Consider the following 18,870-nt stretch of genomic DNA (forward strand, 5'->3'; position numbering starts at 1 on the left):
GGAACATTCATTATACTTTTATGTTTGTTTACCATTCTCAGAAGCTTGTGGGGTTGTAAGCCTCTGTGAGTCAGGTCTCCAACTTAAGGCCTTCACATCCACTGAACTCCCTCCTCCTCCTCCTCCTCCTCTTCCTCCTCCTCATTTCCTCTCCCTGTATAGAGAGGCAGTATGCAACACAGCAGCCATGTTGAAGGTATTTCCAGAGGGTGACATGAGCCCTAGGCAAGGCAGAGGATTATTCATAGCTGGGCTTCAGTGCCCAGCTTGGGAGGACACTCCCCCAGGCAGGGAGGCTGCCTAGGGGAGGAGCCAGCAGAGCAGCCAGGGGAGGAAGAGACTGTCCAGAGAGGCCAGGGCTGGCCAAAAAGCAAGCCACGGTCCCGCCCACCCTCTGTCCACCCCCGCTCCCTGCCCAGCCCCAGGGCCCGGCTGCCCCTCTCAGCGGATTCTCTGGGGCTGGTTCATCACCCTGGAATACTCCAGTGACAGGAGGCGCCTGTGAAACCCGCCTCCAGCCCCCAGCAGCAAATAAATAGGAGGCTCCCAGCCCAGAAGCCAGGAGAAGTTTCTAGGCGTGCGTCCCCAAGGGTTATTAAGCTGACATCTCTGGCCGGGAGCCTGGCCATCTGGAAGCGAGGTGGTGGCGTGTTGATCTCTGCTGAAGCAGTGAGAAGAGGCTTCCCCCGGCGTCTGCTGAACCAACCAGGGGTCACCTTTAGGGGGACCCCACCTCCCCCCCCCAGCTTGGCGTGGACTGCCCTTGAGTGACAGTGGATATTTCTACCAGAAAAGTAGCATTTCCTGAGACGGAAGATCCCGCTCTGAAGACCATCTCGACCTGTGACCTTGGGCGGGCAGCGGCTGGCTTTCTCTGAACCTCAGTTTCCCCCTCTGGGCTCAGCAGTCGTCATGGCGGACGGTCAGATCCCTTTCTCCTGTCACTACCCCAGCCGTCTGCGCAGGGACCCCTTCAGGGACTCGCCCCTGTCCTCCCGCCTGCTGGACGACGGCTTCGGCGTGGACCCCTTCCCCGAGGACCTCACAGCCCCTTGGCCAGACTGGGCTCTGCCTCGGTTCTCCTCGGCCTGGCCTGGGACACTGAGGTCAGGCATGGTGCCCCGGGGGTCCCCGGCCACTGCTAGATTCGGGGTGCCTGCGGAGGGCAGGAGCCCCCCACCCTTCCCCGGGGAGCCGTGGAAAGTATGTGTGAATGTGCACAGCTTCAAGCCCGAGGAGCTGATGGTGAAGACCAAGGATGGCTACGTGGAGGTGTCTGGTGAGTGGAGGGACAGGAGGGGGACGGCAAGGGGGGGAGGAGAGCAGGCCTCAGATGTGACAAAGCTCCCTCAAAGGGGACGGTGTGACAGGCTACATGACACGCAGGTGACTTCAGAGCTCAAGAATGCGGCCTACAAAGTTATCTTCTATGGACAAGCTTGGCTGGGGCCCGGGCTGCTGTGTCCACATAGAAATAGAGATGGTTCCATAGAAACAAAACTGGGGTGGGGGGCAGGTGTTAAACAGATTGAAAAGACAAAGAAGAAAGGTTATATACCCTGCTCTCACAACCCAGAGGCGGAGGGCCGGCCATCTGCAAGGTGCAGATAATGCCTCAGTTTCTACAACAGCTCATCGAGGTGGGTGCTGTTTAGCTCTCCTTTTATTTAATACCATGAGAGGAAACTGAGGTACAGGGCAGTGAAAATAATTTCTTGAGGCTACCACAGTTTCCATAAGCAAGGATGTTAGAGAACACGACCATCAGAGGAGAACGGATCTCTCGTTTTTATGTTGTTGTTGTTGTTGTTTTAAGCCAAGGTTCTAAGTTCCAATTCTTCTTTAAAAAAAAATTCTTTCTCCAAACGAGCCCCCCCCGCCCCCTCCAAGTAGCAAGGGTGTTTGGCCCCATTTTTTCTTTTCAGCTAAGGAGGCCAAAGAAGACCCAGGCCGGATTGGTCCAAGGTTATCCTATGAGTCAGCAAGAAGACCTGAATAGAGGTTAGGCTTGGGCCCAGAGCCTCAGAGGGGGGGAAAGCTCCTCCCCCTCCTCCCCTCCCCACCCCCAACCCCATGCTTTTGTCTCCCTACCAATTAACCCTGCATTACAGTGGAGTGCACTCCTGGCAGGGGCCTGTCAGCCAGAAAATCAATAAAAGCCAGGGCAAATAGTGTGCTGGATGGGAAAATGTGCCAGCAGTGGGGAGGGCAGAGGGGAGGGCTTCGAAGCCACTCTTGGCAGAGTGATAAACACCAGGGCCATCGTGTATCATTCTAATGTGGGGTGCAGCGCTAATCGGGGTGCCCACTGGGGCCGCCCGAAATTGGCTGTAGAGCCAGACACCAGTTCCAAAGAAACCAGCCCTGCCACTGAGACCAGGATGTAAAATGACTTCATCTCTGTGTGTTTCTCCGCGTGGAAATCGGGATGAAAACGACTACACGTGGGGAATCGGTGGTGGGGTGGGGGGGGCACTCAGGAAGCTTCCAGTCCATAAGATGGCTGCTCCTTTGCGGGGCAGGTTCAAATCCCAGCATACCTGTTCATTTGCCAGACAGCCTCAGACAAGCCTAACACGATGTTGAGCCTCAGTTTTCTAATCTGTAAAAGGAGAGTTGTAATTATCCCTACCCTTCCAGGCAGCCTGCCTCCACGCCACCCCTGGGCGGTTTGCTGTCTACATGCCTCGGTCCTGCCTTTAATTATAGAGGTTCTCATGGAAAGAGTACAGTGCCGAGCACTTCTGTAAAGGCGCTTTTATATTCTGATTTTATTTATTTACTGTTAGTGCCAGTCCCGGAGGTTGAACTCAGGGCCTGGGTATTTTCCTTGAGCTTTTTCACTCAAGACTTGTGCTTTACCACTTGAGCCACAATTCCATGCCTGGATTTTTTTGCTGGTTAATGGAAGATGATATTTCTCTTGGATTTGTCTGCCTGGACTGGCTTCACTGCACAATGCTCAGGCCTCCAGCTCCAGCTGATACAATTACAGGCTGGAGCCACCAGCAACTGGCTTATTTTATTGTTGTTATTACTGTGATTACTGTTTTCTTGGCAGTGCTGGGGATAGAACCCAGAGTCTTGTAGGTGTTAAGCAAGGGCTCTACTGCTCTGAGCCCCACCCCAGCCCTGAAGGCATCTTTTACAAGATGCCCCTAGCTAGTTACACTACCCAGCCTCAGTTTCTGTACCTGTAAACAGGGGTCTTTGAACTTAAACAAGACCAGAAAAACAAACACAAAACAGCACAAACACCCCAGGAAGATCTTTACACAAACCTGCCCTCCTCTCATCAGCCTTTTGTGCCTGGCAGTGTGAAATGCCCACCCAGGTTGGTTTACTAGATCCTCCTAACATTTCCTAGGTGTGCCCATAAGGTTCTGCACACCAGTGTCACCCATTTTAAAGCTAAGAAAACTAAAGCCCAGGGCTGGGAGTTTGGCCTAGTGGTAAGTGCTTGCCTAGCATGCACGAAGACCTGGGTTCGATTCCTCAGTACCACATACATGGAAAAAGCCAAAAGTGGTGTTGTGGCTCAGGTGGTAGAGTTCTAGCCTTGAGAAAGCCTAAGAACAGTGCTCAGGCCCTGAGTTCAAGCCCCACGACTGGCAAAAAAAAAAAAAGAAAAGAAAAAGAAAAAGAAAAAGAAAAGAAAACTGGAGCCCAGAGATCAGAGAATCTAGGTTATCTGCACCTCTCAGTAGCTGAGGCTCCATGACTGAATCTACTTCCGATGGTTTGGTCCTGGTTAAATCCCACTTTCCATGGGCCCTTGGCCTTGTGGCTGGAACCAGAGGACTAGGCAACTAGTTGGTAAACAACATGCCCCAGCGTTGTTATGATACCGGAGAAATGGATTAAGAGGAGTCCAGAGTTTTAGAAGATTCCAGATGAAACAAAATCTCAAACAGGTCCCCTTGCTGCAATACTTATCTTTTATTTGTCATTGCAGTTTAGGAACCAGGCAGCCCTATCCTATCTGATTGAGGAGGAGATTTCCATCCTGGCCCACGGATCTCCTCTCTCCACCCCCACCTCCCTCTTACCCTGCAGCTACCAGCCAAGAAATGTTCCCTCTGTGAGGACTAAGTGTGGGACTGCAAAGCCCCAGGCTGGATTCCTGCCCCTCTTCCTAATCCCTGGGCCCCTGCTGGCCCCAGAAGCTCCACCTTCCTTCTCTGCTGGGGCCAATCAGGTGCCCCGAGCAACAGTACCTGCTTCTGTGGCAGACAGTCTCTAAGCCCCCGAGGAATTCAGGTGCAGACTTTGCTCCCCTCCCCAGAGCTTCCCAGGGGATCTTTCTTTGCAAATCATGAGCACTTTTTTTTTTCTTTTGGTCTTTAGTTTATTTAGTTGTACCAAGAGGTCTCAATTCCATAAGGTAGGTGATGAGAACAGTGTTTCCTGAGCCTTGTTGGGCTTTTATTGTTGCCGGGTGGTTTTCTTTTTTAACCCTTTCTTTCCATAGATCCCGGTGGAATATGGTAAAAGATTTATCGGTGGGGTGTGTGTATCAGTCTCAGGGCATGAACTCAGGGTCTGGATGCGGTCATTGGTCATTTTTGCTCAAGGCTAGCCCTCCAGCACTTTGAGCCACAGCTACACTTTCTGGCTTTTTGCTGGTTTGTTGGAGATAAGAGTCTCCTGGACTTTCCTGCCCCAGCTGGCTTCGGCTGGCTTTGAGCCATAATCGCTCAGGAAGCCATCTCGGCTTCCTGAGTAGCTGGAATGACAGACATGGGCCACTGGCCCTGGGTAGATTTCTTCATCACACTTCTATACACGCGTAGAATGTAGTCGGATCATATCCCAGCACCCCCCCACACACACACACTCTCATTATTCTTTGCTATAGTTCTTCCCCCTGTTAACAGATAAGTAGAAAATGTAAGTTGGGAATCTAATTGGAAAGGCAGAATCGCTGGCCGGGGAGTTGGACTGATCACTCTAGGGATCTGGCCCCTGCCTTTCTCTAAACATCAAAGTAAACCACACATGTCCATATCCATCGTCACACAGCAATCTACAAGGTGAACGCTTTACACGCTTTACAAGGTGAACGGGTGACTCATCCTTGGGACTCCACCTCAGCTTCATTCACTAAGGCCAGAGAAGAATCCCCCCGAGGCTCAGAGGAGGGAGGAGATGTGCCAGAAAATGGCAGAGAAGGGCTGCATGTTGGAATCCTATTTCTTTCTGAATCCTCACCCCAGCACTTTCGAGCTGGGTGACTTCTAGGCATGCTAGTCAACCTCTCTGATTTCATTTTCCTCATCCACAATCCAGGTGCTTTCTAAACCCATAATGGAATGCAAGGACTGCTGCCAGGCTCTAGGGCTTTACACTCGAGCCATTGCTCCCCTCGTTTTTCTTTTTTAACTCCTAGCTCACTAGGACTTAACACTCATGAGACTTTCTTGCCCAAACTGGCTTTGAACCACAATCCTCAGATCTCAGCCTCCTGAGTAGCTAGGATTACAGTCGTGAGCCAGGCACCCAGACGAAGTCTATGTTTAAATAACACACTGCCTGTTTCATGAAATGTACTGGGTACTGGCCTGAAAAGAGAAGAGCTGAGTCAGAGGCCCTGGCCTGTGCCAGGGTCAGGAGTCCTCTAGGCCCAGGTCTTAGAGAGGGGACCAGGGAACACAGAGCCCTCTTGGCCACAGCCTGTATTAGAGCCTGGAAGTTGATGTCCCAGCATTGGCAGAAAAACCTCCTGGAGTGACAGCACATTCGCAGAACATGTCCTGGCTGCCAGAAGCTTCAGTTTGCAAATGAATTCCTGACATTACAGCCAGTCTTCCCTGCCAGGGAGTGGGGGGCCCCTCTTCTCCTCCCTACCCAGGAGGGGTAGCCAGAGGCAGGCTTTTTTAAAGGTCCTTTATCAAGGGATCGAGGTCTAGAGAGTCTAAGATGGGGTTTAGTGATGCATGCCAGTAATCTCACCCATTCAGCCTGCAGAGGCAGGAATTTCCAGACCAAAGGGAGCATGACCCTGTCTGAAAATAACAAAAACAAAGGGGCTAGGAGCTTAGGTCAAGTAAGTCCCTGGGTTCAATCTCAAGAAAAGAAAAAGGAAAGGAAGGATAATTGGGTGGGTAACTGGGTAAATGGATGGATGGATAGATAAATGGATGGATGATTGGATGGCCAGTGTGGGAGGGAGAGAGTGGATACAGTGAGAATCTTTCCAGTGTTGAAAATCCAGTGTGTCTCAAAGTAGAAGGCTGGCTAACCACCCCACAGTACTCCGTATCCCTGCAATGGATGATAATGCAGCTATTAGAATCAGGTTGGCAAAGAATATTTGGTAATGCGCAAGAATAATTTTAATGCATTAGCAAGAGAGGAGAGCAGATTTGAAGCATAATTCATAGAATGATCCTATTTGATAAGCTTTTGTAATATACATGTCTACTGTATAACATGTATGTTGCAGTTCTTTTTTCTTTTTCTTTTTTGGTTGTTGTTGTTTTTGCCAGTACTTGGATTTGAGCTCAGAGCTCCAAGCTTGCTTTGCTGCTGCTCTACCACATGAGCCACAGTTCCAGCCTGATGGTTTCGCTGGTTATTTTGGAGTTCCCAGAAGGACTTTTCTTCCTGCTAGGCTTCAGCCTCCAGATCTCAGAATCCTGAGTAGCTAGGAATACAGTCGTGAGCCATCAGTTTTGGGATTGGAGGTGTGTGCCACCACTCGGGCTCATTGATGCCTTTCTGAGACACATCAAACAAAATTTCTGAAACATATTTTTTTTAATGTTGTTTGTGGCTTTCCCAGAGGAGTGGGACTATAGGTAATTTTGACTTTTTTTTTGTAAACTTATTTTCTAACATACATATGCATGGCTTTTGCAATCAGAGAGAGTTACTAAGGGAATAATTAATAATTTTAAAAAAGTAATTACAAATGCAATCACCTATAAACTGTCAGCTTCCAAGAGGAATCAGGACTGCAAAAAGATAGTACATCTCACGAGGCTATTTCTGGATTTCAAAGCTCCTCTGAAGAGCCACCGTTCCCTCACCCCTCCCACAAATGTGGGGCCCAGACTGTGGAATGCAGCCCCACTTAGCAAGGGAGAGTGAAAAATGATCGGCTCTACCAGGCACTAATCCTGTTTGTTTAAAGTGAAATCGGAGCCACCTCTAATTAAAAAAAGTCAGGTGCAGTGGCCCATGCCTGTACTGACAGCTACTCAGGAGGAAAAGCCCCAGAGGATGGAGGTTCAGACATCCCATCCCCAAACCTAGCCAGTCCCTCATCTTAACTAATAAATTGGAGCCCCGGTGGTGGCTCATACCTGTAATCCTAACTACCCAAGATTAGGTGGCTGAGATCTAAGGATCACGGTTTGACACCGCCCTTCCCCGCTGCCCCGCAGAAAAGTCCCTGTGACACTCTTACCTCTAATTAACCACTCAAATACTGGAAATGGCACTGCGGCTCAAAATAGCAGAGCAGAGCACTAGCTATGAGTGAAAAAGTTTAGAGACGCTGCCCAGGCCCTGAGATCAAGCCCCACAACTGCCAAGCCAACAAACAAAAAAAAAAACATTGTCCTGTCTAACTCCAGTATTACCAAAAGAAACAAAGGAAAAAGACAAGGACAAGAAAAACTTGCAAGGAATAGAATTTATTGTATACAATGCAAAACAGAAGCCAGTTTGGAGCCCGGTGCTGGCGGACCACACCTGTAATCCTAGCTACTCAGGAGCCTGAGATCTGAGCATCCCAGCTGGAAACCAGACTGGCAGGAAAATCTTATCTCCAACAAACTGCTCAGAAGAAGCCAGAAGTAGCACTGTGGCTTATGTGGTAGAGCGCTAGCCTTGTGCACAAAAAAGCTCAGGGGCAGTGTCCAGGCCCTGAGTTCAAGCCCCAGGACTAGCAAAAAGAGAAAAATAAAAAGCCCATACTGTGTTTTCGTCTATCCCACCCACCTCTCACCTCTCCTAGGGCCTCCTGGGAGCTCAGGGGAGAAGGGATAGTAGAATATGTGGTGTCTACTCACATTTAGCCATCAACAAATTAACCGCAGTGTAAGCCTCTTTCCTGCTTCTCCTCTGAATTCAACCTCACAGGCAGCCAAAAGGTGGGCTCATCTTTTCTCAGTCCATGTTTTAGGCAGAGTCTGAGCCTCAGGCATCTAGGCCATGCTGCAGCCACAGGGCGAGCTAAGGGCAGAGTCAGGATTGGAGCCAGAGTGACACCCGAGGGACAGACTTGTGACACTCAGCGCGTGACCCATCTCTCTTCCAGGCAAACATGAAGAGAAGCAGCACGAAGGTGGCATCGTTTCCAAGAACTTCACCAAGAAAATCCAGTGAGTACACTTTCAGGGTGAATCTCAGGGGAGGGGTAGCTCTGGGGCCAAGGCTTGGGGGGCCTAAGAGTAAAGAGAAAATGCCATAGAAAACCCACAAGAGAACTCCCAGAGGGGAGCCCAAAGCAAGCCTTCCCTCAGTGCCAGATAGATATTACCCCCCTCTACTCATTATTATTATTATTATTATTATCATTATTATTATTAATTATCAGCTTATTGGTTAATTGGAGATAGGACGTCCCTGCCCGGACTGGCTTTGAACTGTGATCCTCAGATCTCAGCCTCCTGAGTAGCTAGCATTGCAGGCGTGAGTCAGCAGCTCCCTGGCTTGGGGGGGATCTTTAGGATTACTGATTTTCTGTGGTTTCAACCATGCAGCAGTTGGATTCAAATGTCTACAGCAAAGCCAGGCATTCTTTACCCCTTGGCCCAGGGCGTGGTAGGTTCTGAGAGGCCAGCTCACGGCCCACCTGGTGAGATTTCACACCATGTGGGCAGTGACACAGACTCAGTCCATCGCCAGCAGCGGGAGGGAGGCCAAGCTATAGGAAGGAGGGAGTCACATCTTGCACCTCTTTGCCCAGGCTCCCTGCTGAGGTGGACCCTGGGACCGTGTTTGCCTCACTTTCCCCAGAGGGTCTGCTGATCATCGAGGCTCCGCAGATCCCCCCTTACACGCCATTCGGAGAGAACACCTTCAACAACCAGCTTCCCCAGGACAACCCTGAAGTCTCCTGTTCCTAAGAACAGGATTTCCTGCCACAGAAATGCTGGGGACCGGGTGGAGGGCGGGGATGAATGACCACAGAATCCTGGGCTAGCATAGTAATAGATTTGTCCATCAGAGGGCGCAATTGCAAGGTCATGCTTGGTTGCTGTTAGGGCAAAGTAACTGGGAGTTTGGTGGGGTTTTTTGTTTTGTTTTTTAATTTGTTTTTTCTGCCTTTTTCCTTTCTTTACCTTTTCTATCAGGACAAACATAGTGCAGATTCCATAGTCGCAAAACTAAACGGATGGAGACTTAACATTTCGCATTGCATCTTGCTTTTCAGCTAATGTAAAGGAATTCTTCCCTCTCTCCCCCTCCCCTTCCTCTCCTCCCCCCTCCCCCCTCCCCCCCCCTCGTCCCCTCAGGCTTTCATTCCCACGTGGTTTGGTTAATGGAGCCCATCTGCTAACCTCACAGGGTTTGGGTATTTGTTTGTTAGCACCATTGGCTTTGGTCTCCAAAGGGTTCTAGGCATTTCTATCTCCATCTGGGAACCCCATAAAAGCAATACTACTGTCTCTCCCCAGTTGGCACTCTCCCTGCTCCCCCAAGGATTCTGGGAGCCCCCCAATTAACAGTTAATTCTCAGGCTAAGGTCCCCACTTTCTTTTGTCCTCTGTGTCCAAGTCAGGATTTTTTTTTTTTTAAACAGAGGGGGCTGTGTCCATACAGCTCTACCAGGAACCAATCAAAGGCCAGACAGCCTGGTAGACAGGCTAGTGATATTGTAGGGTGTGTGTGTGTGTGTGTGTGTGTGTGTGTGTGTGTGTGTGTGTGTGTGATTGTTTGACTTGTGCTGTTGTTTAGGAGAAAAGGACAATAAATAAAAATCATGATCACAAAAATAATAAAGGAGCTCATGTTCTTAGCCTTCTGTGTTGCCTTTCATGAATTCATTTACTCATTTATTTTTATGTTGAGACTGGGGTTTGAACTCAAGGCCTCACACTCTCAGCTTAGCCTCACACTTTTAGCTTTTTCACAGAAGCCTGGCACTCTACCACTGGAGCCACAGTTCTGTGTCCAGCTTTTCGGTGATCAATTGGAGATTGGAGTGGTCTCACAGACTTTTCTGCCCAGGGTGACTTTGAACTGTGATTTTCAGAACTCAGGTCTCTTCCATTCTGAGACTTTCAGGCCAAAGGTACAAGACTTGGCCTCAAAAATAGACAACAAAAAGATTGTTACAGAGCCTTCACTTCAGTGCTATGGGAATGGGATGTACCCCCCCGCCCCCCCCCCCGTGACCCAGATTCCAGAGGGTTTATCTACCATGCACCCCACATGCCTCACAGCTGCCAGCCAGCTGCCAATGGTGATGTATGGAGATGACTTGATTTGGCCTTGAAGGGAGAAAACAAATGAATGTGTCTGGAAATAAATTCCAGGAATCAGTGTCTGCCTTCTCCCCCCGAATCCTCTCCTCCTGACACCTCATTAGCTATGCACTCTAATATGAACATCAATACTGTCTCGACCAAGAGCCCACACGTGGAGCTGGCACGGTGTGTGCTCACCAGAGAACCTTCCCACCCCATGGTCGGGGCCCCGGGGAATTATGGGAAGGTATAGCAGGCTGGGCTGGAGGCTTCTTGGAGGAAGCTGAGTCTTTCTGTCTGCAGTGAGCCACACACTGAGCCAGACAACCCCATGCACAGATACTCACCGGTCAATGGCGTCCCAAGTGCAAGCCAATGTGAGGCCACCGCATGAAGCAGAAGGCCCCTCACGTGGAAAGAGATTCCAGGGCTGGAGAGACTCCAAATGCAGATTTTCCAACTCAGAACCAAAACAGAAGTGCTAGCCAGCACAGGAGGCGGCAGGTCGGTGGGGTGAAGGAAGGAGAGGGTGTGGCAGAAGAGAACGGCACATGGATCTGGTGAGTGAATGTTAGATGAAACCTGTAAAATAGGAACCACAAACTACCATCCTGAGAGAACTGCAGGGAAGGCCCAGGAAAGAGCTTGTAAACCATGCAGAACCTGTGATTGATTATTACTGCCTGACCCTCACCTCAGGCCTCCAGCAGCTCAGGGTACAGGGGAGAGAGAAGAGTGAATGGTATGGAAGTCATGCAGCATCAGGAGACCATTCCACTTGTCCCTGCGTCAGCTTACACTCTGTCAGGGCTATGTGACACCTCGGCTCGCTCTGCACCTCACAGCGACAGCTCAGGAAATCCACAGCAGGTGTAGTGACAGAGTTTGCTGTCAACAAGCTGGTATGTGTGTGCCTGTGTACACACATGCATCTCAGATCTAAGCTAGTACACACACAGCTGGTTGAAAGTAAGATTTTTTTTTTAAAGGTCTTTGTAGTAAAGTAGAAGTTGAGACATTCTGGATGTGTCCAAGACTTTCTACTGGTTTAGCAGTTCCCAGAGTGGGTTCCATTTTGTGCAGTGTGTGTGTATGTGCGTGTGTGAGCTGGTTTAGGCCTGGGTGTTATCATGGAGCTTTTTTAAATTTTCTTTTTTCTCAAGGCTGGTGCTCTACTACTTGAGCCACAGCTCTACTTCCGGCTTTTGGGTGGTTAATTGAAGACAAGCAGTCTCAAAGACTTTCTTGGCTTTGAACTATGATCCTCGGATCTCAGGCTTCCAGGTAGCTGGGATTGTAGGAGTGTGTCACGGTAAACAAGCTGCAGACTCCAGTTTTAGAAAGAAAGAGAAAGGAAGGCCCTGTAGGCCAACACATTTGTAAAGCACAAGGTTAGAGTTAACCAGTCTCCTTCCCCTTGGGAGGGACACTGCCCAAGATGAAGACACAGCGGGTAGCTGTGTCACCTAAAGACCTGAGCTTCCAGCAACACAGGAGGTTTGAGAGTTCTGAGGTTCGAGAATTCAGTGGGGGCTTCCAGGATGCCATCTGATGATGCAGTAAACATGTCCGGAGCTGGTATAGTGGCTCACTGCTGTAATCCTAGCTACTCAGGAGTTTAAATCCAGTTCAACCACTAGCTTCATCTATGGCCCTGACCAAGAACTCGCAGAGACCCTCTTTCTGGAACCACTGCTTCCATGGGGGCACTGGAAATCTTGTCCACCCCCTCCTTGGTGGGAGAAATTTGAGCCCAGGTCTGGTGGGTGGTTTTCAGCAAGACTGTCCATGAGCTCATCCGCTCCGCCCCACCTGGCTGCACCCTTTCCTCATCAGAGATCTGGGAACAGAACTTGTCTCCTAGGCAACCAGCGATGTCACAAACAGAGCTGTACCGCCAGCTGGGCCATGAGCAGCCCAACCTTCTGACTGGCAGGATTGCTGGTGCTGGTGTGAGCCAAGGGCCAGCTTGAGGTCCTGGGAGGAGAGGGGGACCCAGCCTGCTATGTCCCCTCGGCAGAGTCCAGGCACCACATGGGCCTGGTAAAGTAGAGCTAACAGGACCTGGTGACTTAGCCTTGTGGGGTCCTGGTTGGGGTGGGGACCCCCAGAAGTACAAACTCTACTCACAGTTCTTCAGAAATCCTCATCTTCAAATGTTCCCAGTGTCTGCCCAGCCCTCCCTCTACCCCCCACCCCACCCCTCCTGGCAAAGTCGATCTCTACTCAGGTGCCTGGACACATTTCTTTAAATCCTAGTGTAGAGGACAAAACCAGAAAGCTGAAATGTGCTTTGTGCGGGAGGAAGGAAAGAATGAATGAGAGGAGAGGGGAAGGGCTGGAAAATGTAGTCATTCTTTTCAATGTCCACATGTCAAAATGGAGCCAGGGCCCAGCGCTGGCAGCTCACACCTGCAATCCTAATGATGCAGGAGGTTGAGATCTGAGGACCATGGTTCAAAGCCATCCCAGGCAGGAAATAACCGTCAGGAAACAGGAAGTAGAGCTGTGGCTCAAAGTGGTAGAGAGCTAGTCTTGGGCAAAAATGAAACCATTAAATGAGGGTGTGGAGGGGATGAAGACTGATGGGCTGACGGGAAGGGGTGATGCATTGTTCTCATAATCTGATTTGTGTAGTCAAAACCCTTCTCTACAGCTCTCAAATAAATGACAAAATCTATTTTTTTAAAGTCCCATTTCACTGATAAGTGGATGACACCACAACATCAAATACATTGGCATCGTGATTTCCAAGACATGTCAACAACCTTCCCAACAAAAATTGAGCTTTTCTGCCTCCTAAGTTCTCCAGGATTACAGATGAATTTCCTTTTCCACTTGAGTTCATCCAGTATCTGGTGTCATACAAGTCACAAGAGTGGCTGGATGAATGGGAGTTAAGGAAGGTTTCTACACAACCCTGGCCTCTGTTTCCCTCTCTGATGTCGTGTGTGTGTGTGTGTGTGTGTGTTGTGTGTGTGTGTGTGTGTGTAAATCATAAAGCATAACACATATATGTTGGACATCAATTTCAGGCACTCTCTATAATGACTCTCATTTATCGTTCCCATTTTACAAAGAAGGAAACTGAGGCTCTGGAAGACTGAGACACTCACCTCAATGCCACACAGAGTCTAAGCATCCAGGACTCCGATCCTCAACACCTCTGTTTCCCATAAGAGCCTGTCACCTGGGGCAGATCTGAGAGGAGAGAAGGTAACATTGCACCAGCCCTTACACCCACCCTCTTTCCTGCACAGCAGGACACAACAGGCCCATTGATGGAGGGTGGGGGAATCCCATGGGCCTTCACTGCCAACCAAGATAAATGAAGGAGCCTCGGAGCAAAGCAGAGAACTTCCACCCCAGAGCAGAACTGTTGCTGGTAAATAAATCACAGAAGCCCCTAGCTGGACATGTCAATTTCAGCTGGAGAAGATGAGTGCATTTATCTGGCTGATGACAGGTGCTGGGTATCTCCAGGCTGTGGGGTGGGGAGCGGGCATGGCAGAAGTCCCCGGCTTGCATTCCATCCAAGGGCTGCTTCCAGAGTATCCTTGTGCGGGAGAGGGAGAGACTCCATTCCAAGAGCGGCCTTTGTCTTGCAAAGCCCGCTGTTGTTCTGATGCAGCCTGAGGCTTTTTCTTTGGGGTGGCACTGGGGTTTGAACCACCCCCCAATCCCTACTGCAGATACACAAACCATGGTGCAAAATGGCCTTTCTGAATATGACTGCAGTACAGGAAAGGTGGCAGGTTACTGGATAGCATGTACAAGACTGGTGTCATCACACCCACCTATGAGGTAGAGGCAGGAAGCTTACCAATTCAAGGGCACAAAACAGTGAGACAACACAACCTCTCCTTCCCACTCCAGTCTCAAAGCCAACACAGAAAGGGCAGAGGGCAGGCAGCTCAAGTGGTAAAACACATTGCCTAGCATGTGTAAAACACAGGGCCCAGCGTTCATAGTAACAGAACAGAACGGTGATCTCATTAAACAGTTTGCAGTAAATGGAAACCTCAGAAAGAAATATGTCCATTATTAATGATGATATTTCAGAGCAGAGGAGGGATAGAGTTGTTGATTTTTTATTTTAAGTTTATATGTACTTTCCAACTTACCAACAGCACTTGTGGGATATATATATATATATATATCCATATATATATGTCAAGTGAATATCAAAAACAAAATTTAAAAAAAGGTTTATTCATTGCTGAGAAGGAGGGCAAATAGTTCTGCTATGGCCCCATTGTTCTTTCAGTCTCTTTGTCCTTTCTGTTTATTTTTTTGTTGTTGTTAATGTTTCAGAGAACAGGGAGCTGAGCTCAAAGCAGTCACATGGCTGCAGATCAAATAAACAGGCAGGAAGACAGCAGAATTTCCATTATTTTTGTTTCTACTCAGAGAAAGGAAGTGATAGGGAGAAAGGAAAGGGTAGGGAGAGACACTGTCAAGAACTTTCCTCTCCAGCTTCCTCTGTTATCCAAGTGGAAAATCTGTCCTCGCCTCCAAATTCCTCTTGTTCAAGTCCCCCTCCAGTCTCCTTCCCCACTGGCTCCGAGAAGCCGTCATTGTGGGATATGTCACAGTCCAACAACCAAAACCACGGGCTCTGAATGTTCAAATGTCCCTCTGCCCTTGATGGCCATGACCTTGAGTAAATCACTTCTGCTCTGAACCTTGGAACCCCTTCTCCCACTCGGCCCTTTTCTTCTTTGAAGGTGTTCAGTGGAAATAGGGGATCCCGCACTACACTCAGGCCTGCCATTCCAGCTACTCAGGAGGCTGAGATCTGAAAGTCCATGAGACATTTTTCTACAATTAATCACCCCTAAAATCTGGAAGTAGGGCTGTGGCTGAAGTGGTAGACCACCAACCTTAAGCGAAAAAGCTCAGGAACAGCACCCCGGCCCTGAGTTCAAGCCCTAAGTCCAGCACACATGCATACTTGCATACTTACACACACACACACACACACACACACACGCACACTCACACACACGCACGCACACTCATGCACACACAGATATATGTGACATCCCAGGACACAACAAAATCTTTTCAGTCCTCAATGGCACTCATAAGCTTCTAGAACAACTCACCCACCCCCATGAACCCCACAGCAATTGTGGGGTGCCTGGCTAACAGTCAACCACCAGGATACCGGCTTTGCCAAAGATATGCTTGAAGACAGGTCTTCTGGAATATCTTCAATGAATATGAATACGGTATTCTTAATCAATTACTCTTGAATTTATTCGGGGAACACGCTCTTCCCTCCAGCGTTTGAAGCTCAATTTGTCTGAAAAGCCAAACTACCAAGGGAACTGTTTAGTCTTCTCACGACTCCTTTTCTAAGCGAAGGACGTATTCTTGAATATCTTAAGCAGGATCTTGAATCTAATTAAAATACACCCCGCCCCGAATACATTTTCGGAAGAGGATATTCAAGAAGGCTAAGTTGGTGGAGTGTGTGCACTGCGCCTATTAAAAGGGAATATTGTAAGAGCTTCCTCACCTGTGTTTAGAAGGAATGCGCTCCCATCCATTCCCTGAACACCACAGAGTCCCCCTCAAAGCAGAGTTTGGGAAATGAACAAATTGAGCTGACGTGATTGATGGAGGTGCAACACCCGGAATTTTCAGGGAAGGGGTCCTCATTGCAAGAATATGCTTCCTCTCTTCAAGGTCAAAGTAAGGTCATCTCCATATATTACCATTGGCTGCTGTCTGGAGGCTGTGAAGCTGTGGGGTGAGCTGTGGGTACACTCTCTCAGTGCTGGGTCAGGGAGAGAGACAGAAGGTTGGAGGGGGAACTCCAAGATTCCCCTGCAACTTTCAAAGCCAAGTATGGGTTCCCTGAACCCCCCTTCTACCCTCCACCTTCTGGAAGATTCTCAGCCTCCCTGGGCCCTAAGGACAACCCCAGGAGCTAATGGAAGCCTGTCCTTTCTGTTCTTCCCAACACACTGCATTTATTTATGACCTTGGAATATAGCTAATGGACTTGGAGCCCCAACTCAAGCATAGAACTCGGGGTTCAAATCCCAGTTCTGCCACTTACCAGCGGTGTGATCTTGGGCAAATGGTCCAACCCCTCTGAACTTTGATTATGTTCCTTCTATAAACCAAGCGGAGGCTGTAGAGAGACCAGTCAAGGATTTCAGGAGACACCATGTGACATGGAGCCCGTGCCTGGCATACATAGCAAATGCTCAACACACAGCTCTTATTATCATTGCTACAATTGCCCAAGAAATTACCTTCTTATTGGGGGGCAAGTCCCCCATGACCCTGACCCTGAGTTTCTACATTTGCACAATGTGAAAGGTTCGTAGGGTCCCTGCTACAAGGTCAGAGCCGGGTACCGTAACACTGCCAAGCTGTTGTCTTTTCCACTTTCCTGATCTCAGAAGGGCACAGAGGATTTTTCCATTCTATACCACCTCGGACAGCTGCCCACCAGGCCTAGCAGTGCACACCTGTAATCCCAGCAGCAGAGGCAGGAAGATCACAGTTTGATACCAGGCTGGGGCAAAAGCACAGACTCCGTTTCCAAAACAAGCCAGCCTCTGAAAAGAAAAACCCAAAGGGGTGTGGCTCAAGTGGTAGGGGGCCCGTATAGCCAGAATGCAGGCCTCACTCCAATCAACCACGTTCCATTCTGTCCTTGCCACCACACTGGGAAAGGGTGCCAGGCTACTCCATCTAAAACCATCAATATTTGTTTTTTGTTTGTTTTTGCCAGTCCCGGGGCTTGAACTCAGGGCCTGGGCACTGTCCTTGGATACTTTTTGCTCAAGGCTAGCGCTCTGCCGCTGGAGCCACAGCGACACTTCTGGCTTTTTCTGTGTATGTACTACCAAGGAATCGGACCCAGGGCTTCATGTACATGAGGCGAGCACTCTACCCTAGGCTACACTTCCAGCCCCCAATATATGATTTTATACATATAAAAACATTTCTTGCTTCGGGTTATTTTTTTGGTTAGGGTCTCACATTTTTTTCCCCAGGCTGGTTTTAGACCACAAGCCACTGATTTCACATTTTGTGAACAGGTGGGATTATATGCATATGCCACTGTGGGCTGCTAGTTTCTTGAGAGGAAGCCTCCCTCTCTGCCTTGTCTGTCCTTGTGCTGTTTCTTCTGCTCTCTGCCTTCTCAGTCTCTGGGATCACAGGGCCCCGGCTCTCCTGTCCCCTCTTGTGAGGCCAATAAATCCATGAGACCATCAACCAGTATCTCGCCTTTGGCACTAGTGCCTCCCTCAGCTTTGCCATCTCCACATACAGGGTTGGACTTGAACCCTGGAATTTTGGGTATGGGGGAAGGGAACACACACATTTAAAGCACCCTTTTCTGAATTTTACTGTCCATGTCCCAATGAGAAAGAAATCATTTGTGGCAAGAGCAAGCAAAAGTTCTCCCCTCTCCTGGAGGAGAGAAAGAAGGTGGAAATATATGGCATAAATACACACACACACACACACACACACACACACACACACGCCTAAAAATATTCACCCAAGCAGCCAATCTTTACAAACTTGTCAAAGTACCCACACTGGAAGACTATCTTCGCAGACTATTGAACTGAAAATATTTGCCGCTGGAATGCTTTTATTAGACTATGATCAAACCGTTTTCTTTCTACAGACAATGTCGTAGAATCTCAATGTGGAATCTCAATACCTACAAAGAAACCGGAGGCCAGCTTCTCCCCATCCCTGCCACAGGAACTATAGCAATTCCCTTCTCCTCTCTATCTTATTATCTTTTAATGGCATGAGATATTTGATGGCAGGGAAATCTGGAAACTCAGATGAAGGAAATCACTCTCATTTCCTCCTTTTCAGTTGGCTTTCGTCAACATATAGGTATTATTATTATTGTTTAAAAATGATACTAAACCTGCTTTGTCGCTTTCTCTTTATTATTAGATAATGGATCATGAGTCTCTATGCCCATAAATATAGATTGATCTCGTTTTTAACATCTGCCTACTATTCTAGTCAGTTATGTGGATGTCTTATCATTTATTTAGGCACAGTTCCATCGGCGTTCATTTAGATTGTTTCTGATTTTTCATTCTTATCAGCAAGGCTGAGATAAGCACGTTGGTAGCTAAATATTTGCACTCCTTCATGCATTTCTGAATTCATGGTTAGACATAGCTCTGCCGGTACTACTGCCTGTCCATGAAATTCAGTCATCTCTATTGCTCAGCCTTCTGTTGTCGAAGCTGAAGGCCCAGGCCTGGTTCAGAAGCTTCCAGACCAGGGTAGGCTTGACCAGGCTGACACAGAGCAGTGAAACAGGTGTGGCTGGAGGTGTGAGCTGGGCGGAGATGGGTGGAAAGCAAGGTTAGCTTAGAACTGGGTGGGGTGGGAAGCAGCAGGTGGGAAATCATTTTTTTTTTTTTGGCCAATCCTGGGCTTGAAC

General features: G+C 48.8%; 1 protein-coding gene and 1 long non-coding RNA gene across 2 annotated transcripts; one reads left to right on the plus strand and one right to left on the minus strand.

Moving 5' to 3' along the window:
• Positions 1-484: 484 nt before the first annotated feature.
• On the plus strand, positions 485-9,970 carry Hspb8 (heat shock protein family B (small) member 8). Its single transcript, XM_090320221.1, has 3 exons — positions 485-1,279; positions 8,267-8,330; positions 8,918-9,970. Exons 1-3 carry the CDS (start codon positions 913-915, stop codon positions 9,075-9,077), a joined length of 591 nt encoding a protein of 196 aa, XP_090176347.1. The 5' UTR covers positions 485-912; the 3' UTR covers positions 9,078-9,970.
• Positions 9,971-10,390: 420 nt separating this feature from the next.
• Positions 10,391-12,180, minus strand: LOC150045081 (uncharacterized). The gene is made up of 3 exons (XR_016532955.1): positions 11,116-12,180; positions 10,769-11,003; positions 10,391-10,445 (listed from the first exon to the last, which is right to left on the minus strand). It is a non-coding gene; the product is annotated as an uncharacterized LOC150045081 (long non-coding RNA).
• Positions 12,181-18,870: the final 6,690 nt, after the last annotated feature.

The sequence above is a fragment of the Megascapheus bottae genome, chromosome 28, assembly GCF_031878675.1.
Source record: "Megascapheus bottae isolate mThoBot1 chromosome 28, mThoBot2.hap1, whole genome shotgun sequence".
Taxonomy (NCBI): Eukaryota; Metazoa; Chordata; class Mammalia; order Rodentia; family Geomyidae; genus Megascapheus; species Megascapheus bottae.